This window comes from Mastomys coucha, unplaced genomic scaffold (assembly GCF_008632895.1).
Source record: "Mastomys coucha isolate ucsf_1 unplaced genomic scaffold, UCSF_Mcou_1 pScaffold6, whole genome shotgun sequence".
Classification (NCBI taxonomy): domain Eukaryota; kingdom Metazoa; phylum Chordata; class Mammalia; order Rodentia; family Muridae; genus Mastomys; species Mastomys coucha.
In genome coordinates this window covers 84,032,154-84,047,229 of record NW_022196912.1, presented here as the reverse complement: position 1 = coordinate 84,047,229, position 15,076 = coordinate 84,032,154, and the positions used below count along the sequence as shown (strand labels likewise).

General features: G+C 43.1%; 2 protein-coding genes across 2 annotated transcripts in view; both read left to right on the top strand.

Annotated features, from left to right (window-relative positions):
• Pole2 (DNA polymerase epsilon 2, accessory subunit) overlaps nt 1-4,318 on the top strand; it is a 26,190-nt gene extending 21,872 nt beyond the window's left edge. The window contains exons 16-19 of the mRNA XM_031355805.1: nt 165-273; nt 1,769-1,945; nt 3,147-3,214; nt 4,213-4,318. Coding sequence (XP_031211665.1) covers nt 165-273; nt 1,769-1,945; nt 3,147-3,214; nt 4,213-4,231 — 373 coding nt within the window. The 3' untranslated portion in view covers nt 4,232-4,318. The remainder of the gene's footprint in view (nt 1-164; nt 274-1,768; nt 1,946-3,146; nt 3,215-4,212) is intronic.
• A 6,398-nt stretch (nt 4,319-10,716) lies between these two features.
• Dnaaf2 (dynein axonemal assembly factor 2) overlaps nt 10,717-15,076 on the top strand; it is a 7,435-nt gene continuing 3,075 nt past the window's right edge. Inside the window, exon 1 of the mRNA XM_031355804.1 lies at nt 10,717-12,670. Within this exon, the coding sequence (XP_031211664.1) occupies nt 10,859-12,670 (1,812 nt within the window). The 5' untranslated portion in view covers nt 10,717-10,858. The remainder of the gene's footprint in view (nt 12,671-15,076) is intronic.

Genomic DNA, 15,076 nt, shown 5'->3' with positions numbered 1-15,076 from the left:
GAATTAAGTAAATGAAACTAGATTGGGGACCAGGTAAGATCTACTGGCTGAGTCTGCTGTAGTGACCAGTGAGGAGTACAGTGGGGGTGCCTTGGTAAGACTTTGTCTTTAAAATTATATATTTTTTTCCTGAGGAGGTCAGATATTCAATTATTTCATTGCAGAATTCAGTATTGTACACAAGAAATAATTATCTTCCGTGAAGACTTAGTGAATAAAATGTGTAGGAACTGTGTCCGTTTTCCTAGCAGTAGTTTGGATATTCCTACTCATGTAAGTAGACTTGATAAACTACTTTTGTTTTATAGTTATTTCACTAATTTGTGTATATGGGTATCTTATCTGCATGTATGTATGTGTTCTAACCTGTGGAGGTTAGAAGACAGCATTGGATCCCTTGGGACTGGAGTTACAGACAGTAGTGTGCTCCATGTAGGTGCTGGGGATCAAACTTGGTTCTGTGCATGAGCCACAGTGCTGGGAACCATTGAGCCAGTGCTCCGGCCCTTGGTCTGGTTTTAAAATATATTGTTTTAAACGTGTGTATATCTTAGTGAATGTATCTGCACATGTATGTGCAGGTGTCCCCAGAGGCCAGAAGAGGGCACTGTGCCCCATGGAGCTGAGGTACAAATGTTGGCAGGCAGACTAGCATGGGGGCTGGGATCTGAATTCTGGCCTCATGATATAGCAGCATGCTTGCCTAACCACTGAGCCATCTCTTCAGCTCTTGTGGGTTTTTTTGGTATTTATTAAACTATTTTTAAATGTTGCATCTTATGAACTTTGTTAAGCTCCTTCGTGCTTCTGTTTTGACGTTTCCTGGTGGTTTAAGGTAGTAATTGGGGTTTGTCTGTATATCAGGACTTGTGGCTTTCTACTGAAGAACCTAGAGCACAGCTGAAGGCCAGACCAAGCAGGGACTTTTTTATTTAAACTTCCCATTTTCCCTTAAAACTCTTGGATTTTACTTCTGAATATGTGTACAATTTTTATAGGATGTTCATATTTCTTGTGTTTATTATATATTTTGTATGACATATCCACATCAGGAGGACATGCAGTGTTTATGTTGTAAATTCAAAGTTCCCAAGTTTACAATTGTCACTGAGATGTATGAAAGTGAAGTAAGGGCTGGAGAGATGGCTCAGCGGTTAAGAGCACTGACTGCTCTGCCAGAGGTCCTGAGTTCAATGCCCAGCAACCACATGGTGGCTCACAACCATCTGTAAAGGGATCCAATGCCCTCTTCTGGTGTATCTGAGGACAGCAATAGTACACTTACATAAATAAATCCTTTTTTAAAAAAGGTATTTTTTAAAAAAAGAATTAACCATTAAAAAAAATAAAAAAGAAAGTGAAGTAAATCACTTTTATTTTTTTGAGACAAGATTTTACATTGTAGCTCATGCTGGCCTCAAATTGATTAGCAATAGTCCTGCCTCAGCCCCTGATTGGTGGAAGTACAGAATAGAACACCTATGTGATTTTTTTTTTTAATGAGCTGAATTAGTAGTTTATTATATGTCTAGGTGACTCAAAATGACTAAAAGGGGGGGTTCAGTGTTGCAATAAATGAAAACAGACTTTCCCCTGAAATATGTGATAATTTCATTCTAAGAGAATGTTGATTGATGGTTGGTGATTCAAGGCTTCCTTGATTTGTAAATATTCCAGGTCTTCATAAAAACCAACAATATAAAACTACTTGTTTTGCTTTTTCCCTTCACAGATGAACTGTTTTCCTTTGTTTTGTGTTCTGTTTTAGTTCGTAAAGACTATCTTATCTCAGGGACATCTGGTTCCTCTCCCTCTTTTTGTGTGCCCTGTCTACTGGTCCTATGATTATACTTTGAGAGTGTACCCAGTGCCTGATTTGCTGGTCATTGCAGACAAGTACGATCCATTCACCGTGACCAACACTGAATGCCTCTGCATAAACCCTGTAAGGATGTTGTGGGTGGCCAAGAGGATAACACTTTTCTTTCTTGTCTCTTGTTTATCAGTTTTTATGTGTGTGTTGGGGGTCTGTATACCATGGTGAGAATCAGTTCTCTTCCTTCTACCACGTGAGTCCCAAAGATGGCTCAGCAGCAAGTTCCTTATCTATTGGACCACTTTGTACTCTATTGTACATTTCCATGACTTTATATAAAGAATAAAATCATTGTTTTGATCAAACATATAGTCAGATACTGATATAATTTGGTATACACAGAAGATTTTTAAACTCTTAGTATGTGATGTAACCATAAAGTATTGTAAGTTTCTAAGTAACAAGCATACCAAACTATAAAACCAAACAAGTATTTCCCTTTTCAAAGTAGCAAAGTCACATACTGTGCAATTCCTCTTTGGGAATTGCTTTCAGGTCCTGTACTGTTTCTGTAACCTTGTTGATTGATGGTTGCTCTTCTGTTGAGAATTGTGACTTGTAGAAATTGCCCAAATGTCCAGAATTCAAGTGTGACGAATGGCATTTCATTGAGATTTTCTATTTGATTTATCTAGAACCTTGCTTGACACTGCTCTAGAATGTCCAAGCTGCTTTAGTATCTGCAAATATGACTGAAAAGCAGAGCCTCTGTGGTGCCCTTAAGTGCTTCAGCATAGACATGTCGCTCTTGCAGTGGTACTGGGGGACACACTGGGAATCTGTCAACCCGTCATTCAAGGGAATGGCAGGGAAGGCTCCTTGAACAGGAGTCTGTCTTGTATGCATGTTTAGTTTTTTACAATACTGCTTGCTTCCACACTGAGTAGAACCATGCCAAAGCATTTTCAGTGACACTTGTTGGCATATGTCAACTTAAAAAATTACTAGATTGTGACATTTTATAGTAACCTTCTCTATAAAGAACACTCTAGTGTCTACTCTATTTTACTGTCACATCTTGTAATTTTAAGTTATAACTAAGAAATGTGATTCTTCGTGACTATGGTGGCATACACCTTTAATCCCAGCACTTAGAAGGCAGATGCCAGCCTGATCTACAGAGTTTCAGAACAGCCAAGGCTATACAGTCAGATCCTTTCTTGAGAAAAAGGGAGGGAGGGAAAGAGGGAGGTAGGCTGGTGTGATTCTAGAAATAGGGATTATTTTATACAATACAAATAGTCACTTACGGATATTTTTATCTTCAAAGGGATCCTTTCCAAGAAGTGGATTTTCATTCAAAGTTTTTTACCCTTCCAGTAAGACAGTAGAGGACAGGTAAGCATGCCCACCAAACACAACAGGGGCTTTCCCTTGATCTTATGTTGCTGAAAGTAACATTTGATAGATGTGTCTTAATTTTTCTTGTATGTCTACACTGGCTTACTGGGAATGCGTTATGCTTACTAGTAATCATGTTAAGATCTTGGTCGCTATGTTTCTGTTGATAAGGACTTTTTTCAGTGGATTCTCTGGCTGGCTGTGTAGGTGGTCTTGTTCCCACAGAGATAACTCATGAGGATGCTTCATATTCTTCCCGTAGGTCAGTGCTATCCCCCACATGGCTGTTTCTCAAAGCATAGGTAAACTGTCAGCCTAGTAAAGAGAAGGTGGATATGTGTAGTGTGCCAGGAGCGGCATCAGAGCTCCTGGATCCGGAGTTACAGGTAGTTGTGTGCTGCCTGAGTGGATGCTGGGAACTGAACTCTGGTCCTCTGCAAGAACATCAGGGTTTAAAACTACCTCTCCAGCTCCTAAACTGCCTTTTTTTGTTTCTTTGGAGACAGGGTCTTACTATGTAGCTGGGATTGTAGGCGTGAGCCACTATACCCAGGTTTTGGAGTACGTATTTTTAAAGCATAACCCCCACCCAAACTTACGCTGCTATAGATTGGACTCAGGGTCTTGGACATACTATGTAAGAGTATTACCAACTGGCTATTATCCCCACCCCTTGTATTTCTGAGGGTAGCACAGGCTTGCCTGACTTGCAGTCTTACTTCAGTCTTTGAAATGTGACACATCACACTCAGCTTCCGTTTCTTATGCTTGTTTTTTTGAGCACTGGCTTGGAGCAATCCTTCCTTTTTTGATCGGATATTTTAATAAAGATATCTCTTTATGGGAACAAGCTGGCCATGAGACACATTTTTAGTGTTTCCTCTTGAATTTACAACAGTGTGAATGTATTAATTGACCTGTCTCTAAACATAACTACAACTAAGTATTAAGAAATGAGCAATAGCTTACTGCTTTATTTTATTTTTCTCTTTCAGCAAACTTCAGGGCTTTTGAGACTGATGAGAATACATGAAATGAAGTTCTTATTTTTATCTTATGTATTTTGTATATTAAATTGTAATAAACTTATGGTAAACCTTAGAATGTTCTATACATTGTATTTTATGAAAATGTGGTACTGTGTTACTTCAGAAAGTTTTATAGAAAACTTTCTCTGCAGTCTCAAAAATACACAGATATGTTTAAGATTTAATCTATTTACACATCTGCACTTGTTCCCTTACTTCCATGCTAGTTATATTCCAGTTTAGTGTAAAAAAAAATAAGTACTGGAAATTTTGTGAATTGTTTCAATCTAACTTGGGTTATATAATAACTATTTAACTATAGTAACTCTAGTAATATATTAACAGGTTTTTTAATTGTTTAGTCACAAAATTTCTTCTTACAAAGTTGAGAAAAAAAATCTGTTTTTGGAGTATTGGTGTATTTACTACATAATTACCCATAATTGCCTTTTGGCAGTGTAAATTTTTAACTATTGTTCCCATAGGGTGGGTCGGTCAGTAGGTCTGTCTATCTGGTTTTTCAAGACAGGTCTCACTATGCAGCCATGGGTATGTATGTATGTATGTATGTATGTATGTATATATCTGTTTTTTTCAAGACAGGGTCTCACTATATAGCCCTGGTTCCCCTAGAACTTGCTCTGTAGATCAGGCTGGCCTTGAACTCACAGAGATCCACCAACCTTTGTCTCCCTGGTGCTAGGATTAAAGGCATTCACCACCAACACCCAACCATTCCCATAGCTTTTAAACTTACAAAGCATAAGGCTTTTGCTACTTAGCTTTTTGTTATGCTGAGGATCAGACCCAGGAGCTCACCCACTGCTAGGCCCAAACCCCATAGTTTACTTTGAACCATGTTCAAAAAAGTGTTTCACTTTTCTGTGCTGCTATAACAATACCAAAAACAGGATAATTTACAATGAATAAAAACTTGGGTTTGGGCCAGGCAGTGGTGATGCATGCCTTTAATCCCAGCTCTTGGGAGGCAGAGGCAGGCGGATTTCTAAGTTCCAGGACAGCCTGGTCTACAGAGTGAGTTCCAGGAAAGCCAGGGCTACACAAAGAAACTCTGTCTCGAAAGACCAAAAAACTCCAAAAAACTCCAAAAAAAAAACAAAAAAAACCCAAAAAAACCTTGGGTTTGAGAATGAGTGGTCCAAGAAAGAAGGGCAAAGATAAGGACGTAGATCTTGTTTCAAAAAGGAGGAAGAGGGCTGGTGTTCAGCTCCACGGTATAGTGCTCATCTAGTAAGACGACAAACTTGTCCTGAAATGTGAAAATTTAAAGGTGACTTAAAATAGGTAACCAATTCTTAAAGATATTTACTGATTCTTTCACATACTTTAAAGATCTCCCAGGACTCCCCTGCCTGCCTCAGTTACCACAACAGAGCTTTAAAACTTAAATGAGAAGGTATTTTAAAACATGATCACTGATGGGTATGGGTGGCACATGCTTTTAATCTCAGCTCTCAAGAAGCAAAGGCAGGTGAATCTCTGTGACTTGAAGCCAGCTGGACTACAGAACAAGATCTAGGCCAGCTACAGTGAGACCCTGTCCCAAAACAAAACCCAAAAACTTCCAAACAAATTCATAGCAAAACCAGAAAATACAGATAAGACAAACTTAAAAATGTCTTTATAACATCATCAGAAATAACCCCTAGGGGCTGGAGAGGGCTCAGTGGTGAAGAGGACTTGCTGCTCTTGTAGATGACCAAGGGTTCAGTTCCCAGCACCCATGTCAGGGACCCACAACTGCCTGCAATTTTTAGCTCTTGGGACTCTGACTCCCTCTTCTGGCCTCTGACTCCCTCTTCTGGCCTCTGTAGGCACCTACATTCGCACGCATAGATATACACACATCCATAAATAGAAATCTTTTTATGTTTTTTTTCAAGACAGGGTTTCTGTATAGCCTCGGCTGCCCTGGAACCCACTCTGTAGATGAGGCTAGCCTCAAACTCAGATCTGGTTACCTCTGCTCCAGAATGTTGGAAAAAAAGAGGCAAGAAAATAAATCTTTAAAAAAAGAAATAGTTTTTATTATTTGGGTACATATTCCAGTTTCTTCATTGTGTACATTTTTCTTCTGCAGAAGTATTTTGGGATCAGGCCTTACATGTTAAACATGTTCCCTCCCTCTGTAGTATATGCATTCATTACATGATACTTTCAAGGTAGTAGGGAATCCAGTTCCACCTGAGAAAAACAGAGTTCTGGATTTCATGAAACTTATGTTCAAATGATGAAAGCCACAATGAGACAGTACCAAATAGAACCTATAATGCCGCATTTGATGAGGTCAGTTTTGATGGGATGCGTGGAGGTGGGAGCATGTCAGTGGGAATTAGATGACATTTAAATTCTCAAGACTTGAGGGACCAGCAATCCAGGGTGTTCTGCCATTGAGCTAAACCAAAGGGAGACAGATGGTGATGGCAGAGTAGGTTAGAGGTTAAGAGACAATAATATTTCAGAGAGAATAGTAGTGATATAAATCAGTTTGGGTTTAAAGATACCAAGACAAGAGCTAGTAAGGTGTTTGAACAGCTTAAGCCCTTGTGTGGAATCTGACAGCCTGAATTGGATCCCCTACTGGGGACTGTACATTATAGAAGGAGGAAGTGGACTTCCTCAAGTTATCCTGATTTCTACTGATGTTCACAGTAAATGAATGCAGTGTGAAGAGAATTTGTAAGAAAATGGCTGGAGACCAGACTAGAAGCAGTTTCTTTCTTTTCTTTTCTTTCTATTTTTTTTTTTTTTGAGACAGGGTTTCTCTGTATAGCTCTGGCTGTCCTGGAACTCACTCTGTAGACCAGGCTGGCCTCAAACTCATAAATCCACCTGCCTCTGCCTCCCAAGTGCTGGGATTAAAGGTGTGCGCCACCACTGCTGGCCTTGGAAGCAGTTTCTTACAGAAGCCTGTGATGGATGATCAGAGCACTCACAGAAAGCACATCTTAGAGCCCCAGTAGGACACGGCAGGACATGGTAGCTGAGCGGCAGTACAAGGTAAAGTGAAGAGGAATCAAGGATTGTATTTAGCCTTTCAGCTTAAAAGCTGGGGAAGTGTTATTTACTGATATTTCAAGGGTTCCACTGAGATATCTACCAACTTTCGGGTGGAAAAATCTAGCCGGCACTAATGTGTGGTTCTCCAAAGGCTCAGTGGTCAGGTGGGAACAAGGTCTAATCTTGTCAATGATTTTACCCCAATGTAAGATCTATGAAGGTATCTTAATTTTCTTAAAGAGGTCTAATTTTGAACTCTGAATTCCCTATCCTTTCCTCATACATGCTAGATTATAGATATGTATTGCTACACTTAACTCAAGGTCTTTTTTTGAACCAAACGAGGTTTTTAAAATATAAGCTATAAAGCCCCTATCATCAGAGTGTATCCCTCAGTGAATCCTTACAAGGTGTCCACCTGTGTAGCAATGTCCCAGGACTGAGAAAGGCGCCTCCCTGGAAGCTCATGCTTGCTCCTTTCCAGGCACGGCGTTTATTTCTCTCCTAAGAAGCACCACTAGGTTTTTGTTTTTGTTTTTAATTGACATAGTTTTACAGCTTAGTTTCTACCAGTGAGTTTTACTTAGCCAAGTTTTATCAACTAGGTATCGGACCCCAACCATATTCATTATTCTGCATCTTGTTTCCTCTAAATAACATTACATTAGGAGTACTTGTTAGTAGTAGCTTTTAGCTGATGTGTGGTGGACGTAAGCTGTTAATTATCCATTTAACTATAAATGATAACTGGCTAGTCTCTAGTATTTGAGGACTGCCAATAATGCTGCTAAAATATATATACTCTAAGGGGCTCAGTGGATAGGAATGCATATTACTCGGGCTACAGAGAGGACTCTGCCATCAAAGGCTAGGCTCACAACCAAAAATACAAGAATGCATATTATTCTTCCAGAGGACCCAAGTTCACTTCCCAGCACCACAGTAGGTAGCTTACAACTACCTATAATCCAAGGAATATGACTTCCTCTTTTCTGTCCTTGGTGGGCACCTGCACTCCCGTGCACATATACACATAATTAAAAATAAATCTTTAAAGTGTGTGTATGTGTATACAAACACATCTAACACACATGTGATGTTTCTCCTGGATATATACCTAAAAATGGAATTTTTTCATTATATGCATTATATTCAATAGTAATTTCCCCAAATGATTGTTCTAACATATTTTCCTAACATAAGAGTGCCAGCCAGTGTCCTTAGAGCACAGATTTTAAAATTTTATATGCATTGATGTTCTGCCTGCATGTATGTCTGCCTGAGGATGTCAGATCCCTGGAACTGGAGTTACAGACAGTTCTGAGCTGCCATGTGGGTGTGGGAATTTAACCCAGGTCCTTTGGAAGAGCAGCCAGTGTGTGCTCCTATCCGCTAAGCCATCTTTCCAGCCCTACAAAGGTTTTTCCTTTCTTTCTTTTAGTGGTTTAACATTATGTTACCAGGTTGGCAGGATGGCTTAGTGAGTAAAAGCATTTGCTGTGCACAAGCCTAACCACTTGAGTCCCATTCCTGGAACCCACACCGAAGAGCCAAACCCTCAGAAGTTGTCTTCTGACCTACACATGCGTTCATGGTGAATGCATGCACATAGACAATGATAACATTTTAAAAAGTACATTGTTTATCTCCATAGGTAGAGTAAGCAATAAATATCTGACACAGACTGATCCAATGACAGATGACATTTAAGAAGAGGGAAGATGGGGGCTATCGAGATGGCTCAGCAGATAAGAGCACTGACTGCTCTTCCAAAGGTCCTGAGTTCAAATCCCAGTAACCACATGGTGGCTTACAACCACCCGTAATGAAATCCAACACTCTCTTCTGGTGTGTCTAAAGACAGCAACAGTGCATTTACTTATTATTATAAATAAATCGTTGGAGCAGAGGTCCTAAATTCAATTCCCAACAACCACATGAAGGCTCACAACCATCTGTACAGTTACAGTGTACTCATGTACATAAAGAAATCTTAAAAAAAATGAAGAGGGGAGATGAGCTGCACTGGTGATGCCCATTAATAAGGAAGCTGACAGAGGAAGGGCAAGGAAAGGAGAGAACAAGAATGTGGAATACTGAAAATGAGAAAGGAAGGGAAGTCAAGAATCCCATGTTCAGCCATATCAGGGCTCCAGGGTTTAAGCATTTATTACTCAACTCTGATGGACAGTTGAAGGATTCTAAGTTTAAAATGTGAAACAGAAGTTACTTATTTGAGTTTTATTTACTTAACTTGTTTTGGGTTTTCCAGACAGGGTTTCTCTGTGTAGCCCTGGCTTTTCTGGAACTTGCTCTGTAGACCAGGCTGGCCTTGAACTCATATCCTACTGCCTGCTTCTGAGTGCTGGGTTAAAGGTGTGAGTCACTACTGTAGTCCAGTACACATATTTAGCATGTGAAAGAGATGGTGTAACGGAGATGAGGTGCCACCCCCATCTTGGGATATTCTACTTAAAAAATATATCAGAGGAAGACCTGCAGCTTGATGGAAAGAAGGCTTGTCTCAGGTGTCAGGCCCTGGATTTGGTTCTGTGGACATTCCCTTCCACAAAAGAAGGATGCGTTAAGAGAGAAGCTTGGAAAAGCATTGCAATAATGCTAGTGTAAACTGCTAAATGCCACACACGTACAACTGGTCTGGGCCTGCCTAGCTATCAATACATAACGGTACTCTGGACCCGGGGGTGTAGTTCATTGTAGAGCTCATGCCATTGGTGGGAGGTCCTGGGTCCCACACCTAGCCCTGTAACAAAACAAAGTTTCTATAGTCTGGCACCGAAAAGTTCTATCACATAACTCCTACATCTGCTGCCTTAGTTCCTAGTGGAGCACTGTTAAGAGACTATTGAGTCGCTAGGCAGTGGTGGCGCACACCTTTAGTCCCAGAGGCAGGTGGATTTCTGAGTTCTAGGCCAGCCTGGTCTACAGAGTGAAAAAAGTGCAGTTATAATTCTGTTCTCAGCCCAAGGAAATTGATCCGGACAAAGCCTTTAATTTTGCTAAGTGATTTATGAGATCTTACATTTATATTATAAAAAGTGAACAACTTTCTGGTGCTTACTGGTCTCTGGGATCTGTTTTGGGGGAGTCATTTTTTTTTTGCTCCCAAGGGTTTCTGGGAGACAACTATAAGGGGGAATACCTGAAAATGGAAAGGGTTTATTTAACGTTTGTTTCCACAAAGTAATGAGTCAGGTTTGTGAATTAGCGGGAAAACTTCTGCCTTGTCCGTGAAATTAAACAGTAAGATAAAGACACAGCGCTGAAAGTGAGGACAATTACCACGATAGACTGCACAGTATCCTGACACTGTAGTTTAAAACCCGAAGTAGTGTCTTCCTGGTTTGAAGAAACCGCGGAGCCTATTTCTAGCATTTCTACCAGATCGATGCCCCTCCTCCCAGGTGTTACTATGGCAACAAAGCACGCGCTGCCCTGCCCTACCCCTTCAGCCGTTACCTTCCTAGACTGGTCAGTTCTTCCCGAACCCGACTCTGAAGCGCGTCCTAGACTCTCGATTCGCGCTGATCCTTTATTGGGGTCTGGGCAAGGGGGCCGCGCGTGGGTCACCATGGCTAAGGCGGCGGCCTCCTCAGCGCTGGAGGACTTGGATCTGAGCGGAGAGGAGGTGCAGCGGTTCACCTCCGCCTTTCAGGACCCGGAGTTCCGCCGAATGTTCTCCGAGTACGCCGCGGAGATCACGGACCCCGAGAACCGGAGGCGCTACGAGGAGGAGATCACAGCCCTGGAGCGGGAGCGTGGGGTGGATGTGCGATTCGTGCACCCTGAGCCGGGCCACGTGCTGCGTACCAGCCTGGACGGAGAGCGCCGCTGCTTCGTGAATGTGTGCAGCAACTCGCTGGTAGGCGTACCCAGCAGCCGGCCGGGCCCCGGGCGCGGCGGCACCGCAGCTGGCAGCCACTGGTCCCTGCCCTACAGCCTGGCTCCGGGCCGCCAGTATGCCGGCCGCAACGGTGCCCGCTACACCGTCTACGACGTGGTATTCCACCCCGAGGCGCTCGCGCTGGCCCGGAGCCACGAGCGCTTCCGCGAAATGCTGGACGCCACGGCTCTGGAGGCGGTGGAGCAGCAGTTCGGCATCAGGCTGGACCGCAGGAACGCCAAGACGCTCAAGATCAAGTACAAGGGGACGCCCGAGGCCGCAGTGCTCCGCACGCCCCTTCCCGGGGGCGTCCCGGCCCAGCCCGAGGGGGAGCCGCCAGGGCTTCTCCCGGACCTACCATACCCATACCGTTACCCGGCGGCGGCGGTGGCGGCGAACGCGGCGCGCTCGCCCGCGTCCCGGGCTCCCGAGGCCGTGCGGCGGCCAGAGCCCACGGAGCCGCGCTGCTCGGTGGTGCAGCGGCACCACGTAGACCTCCAGGATTACCGCTGCTCGCGCGACGCGGCCCCGAGCACCGTGCCGCACGAGCTGGTGGTCACCATCGAGCTGCCGCTGCTGCGCTCGGCCGAGCGGGCGGAGCTGGAGGTGAAGGGGAAGCTGCTGTGCCTGGACTCGAGAAACCCGGACTACCGGCTGCGCCTCTCGCTGCCGTACCCGGTGGACGACGGCCGCGGCAAGGCACAGTACAACAAGGCGCGGCGCCAGCTGGTCGTCACGCTGCCGGTGGCGCTGGCGGCGGCGCGCCGGGACCTCGCGGCGACGCCGGAAGAGTCCGAGGACCGGACCGGAACTGACGACACGGCCGGCACGGCCGCCGGCGATTTCACAGCGGCGCGGGAAGAGTCGGAGGACACAACCGGAGCGGACCGCGGGGAAGGGAGCCGCGTCGGGGCCGCAGACTCCGGGACTGCAAGTGCTGAAGCGGAGCTCGTTCCCGAGCCGGAGCAGGACTTCGGAGGGGACTCGGTGGCACCGCTAGGCCTCGGGAAAGGCACTCCGCCTGGGGACCGAAGCCTCCCTTCCTCTGCTTTCCCGGGCGGCGACGCCGAATCTCCCGTGGTAAGACCGGGAGTGTGCGCAGACCTCCGTGTCCAGACGAGCGAGGAGCTGGAGGAGAGCCGCCACGACACGCCGGGCTCGGCCATGGGTGGCCCCGGGAGCGAAGGCATCCGACCCTCGTGCCCTCCTTTACAGTGTAATCAGGACGAAGACTCCTTGACCTTGCTCATTCAAGTGCCCGGGATCCAGCCGCCGACTCTTCATGGGGATCTAAGCCCCATCAGTTACGAGTTGTGCTTCTCCACACAAGACTCCGGCTATTCCTTCACTCTGCGGTTTGCTCCAGAGCATAAATTGAGCGCTAAAGAACCCGAGATTAGCATTTCTTTAAATAACGCAGTCATAGTACTGGCAAAATCTCCAGAGAGCCACGGACTTTGGCGAGAGTGGTATTGTGGCTTGAACGACGATTCTTTGGAGGTAACCCGTTTTCACTGTTTGAAATACTCTATCTTACTTTAAACATTTTTGTTACAGGTACATAAACAAATACTTTCTATCTATTCATATGATGAAAGATAGTGCAGGGTAAACTCATTCTCAAAGCAAAGATTTAATACATTGCATATTAACACATATGCAATGTACTAAGGATGCACTTCAAGCCTTCGGGGTTGTCCTGTATTACAGCTGTTTAATTGGGGTCCACCGACTAGAAAAAACTGGGTTTTAGTGACTCCTAAACTTCTGGAAATGTATGCAAGAAAATCAAGGGTTCTGTCTCTCCTGAGAAAAAGATTATAACTATAGTTAGTAAGATCTTGTCTCAAAAAACAAATGTGTGTGTGGGTTGGGCGCTTGGCAATTTTGTTTGAGGCTTATATCAAAGTTATATGTAACTCTAACATTGAAGAGGCAGAGGTGTAGTTCGGTGGCAGAGTGCTCCCAGAAAGTCAAGTTGTCATCGACATAGAGTATTCGACCCTGAACTCTAGCCTGCCAAAACAGTTCACTTCTTCCAGATGTTTTTCTAAATCAAAATGGGATTAAGGCATATTTGAAGACTTAAGGAGATTTATTATAATTATACCATTAATTAACACCTTTGATGGGGCTAATGGAATCATAATACTCATTCTTTTATTTTATACTATACTGTATCAATCCCCAAGTATTGGGCATAATGATATGGACATAATGATATAGTCCTGGACTTCTAACGTTCAGGAGCCTGAAGCAGGAGGATTGTTCAGGAGCCTGAGGCAGGAGGATTATGAGTTTGAGGCCAGCTTGTGTTTTATAGTGAGACACAGTCCTAAAGAAAACAAAAAATTGGGAGTAGTGGGACATATACAATAATTTCATTACTATATATGTTTTTGTGAAACTAGTCATAGAGAGACTTGTGGCTTTCAAGGCCAAATTGTCACTTTACACATAAAAGTACTTAATACGTATTTACACCCTAAATAGTAACTAGGGGAATTTATGAGTTTTAGGGTCGGTGAATTCGGCCACTTTTATAATAAAATCAATCATTAGGATGAATATGGATTTTCTGTAGTTACCACTTCCGTATAAATAATCCCTTGACTTAGTTCAGAGTGAAGCAAAGTTAATAAATGAATGAATGAATGAATGAATGAATATAAGACCGTGACTCTGGAAATGTTAGCAAGGCAAATTGCTCAAAACATAAAATTCTTCCAATCCATTAGTTCACTTGCAAATTGAAATATTTATTATTTAATCTAATTGAACATAACTTGAAACTTAGCTCTGATTTTTTTGTCCCCCTCTTTGGACCACCTAATAATCTTTACTTTGTAATTACAATATTTACTTAAGTAAAAGCACAGGAGATAATCTTATTTGGGGTAATACTGAACCAATCTTATAAATTAAATAATTTTAAATATGGTTAAATGGCTAATTCTTACCTGACATGAATATAAACAAATTATATGGTGTTTGGATTTGGATGGTAGTGATGTTTAAATTCTCTATTAATAGTTGAGAAATCTTTTATTGTCTTAAAAACTACTTAGTTTAAGTAACTATATACACTTTTCACTATATATTACATAACTGTATACACTAGAACATTTCAGTTCTTAAAAATAAAGCATGTGATGACTTCTTTGGAAATCCCACACCCATGTTCTCAAGTGTGTCTCTCCTTCTGAGTGTCCCCCCACGTCCCAGGAGTGTCTCTCTCTATAACCTTGGCTGCCCTGGAACTTTCTTTGTTGACTAGGGTAATCATGTCTTCTGCCTCCTGAGTATTGTGAGTAAAGATGTGAGGCACCTTACTTTCCATTATCCTTGTTCCTAAAGTCAGTACTAAAATATTTTTGTTAAACCTTGACATTGCTTCTTTTAAATATTGTAATTGGCCCTTATGTGGCTAAGAATTTTGTGTTTTATTTCATTTTGTTTCAGAGGTCTGAGGTGGCCTGTGCTAGCCTATGTAGCTGAAGGTGACCCTGAACTTATGATCTTCCTGCCTCTACTTCCCAAGTGCTAGAAAATAGAGGTTTGTACCACTACATCCAGTTTACAGTCAAGAATTTAACAGGTCCATTTGAACAGGTCTAGTTCTGTATTTCTTAGCTGGTTCAGTAGGAATCAATACAAGAGTGAACTATAAAACCTGTTTGCTTTGTAGCCTTAGCAGTGACTATCCCTAAGACCTATGAGGAGGCATCAGCCAGCACCTGGGGGTGCAGACAGAAGGGTCACCTGCAGGCACACAGAGGCTTCCCTGGGCTACCTCCCTCAGACACTATTTGGAAAAAATGAAAGAAAAATGCTCTTTTTGGCTGGGCGGTGGTGGCACACGCCTTTAATCCCAGCACTTGGGAGACAGAGGCAGGCAGATTTCTG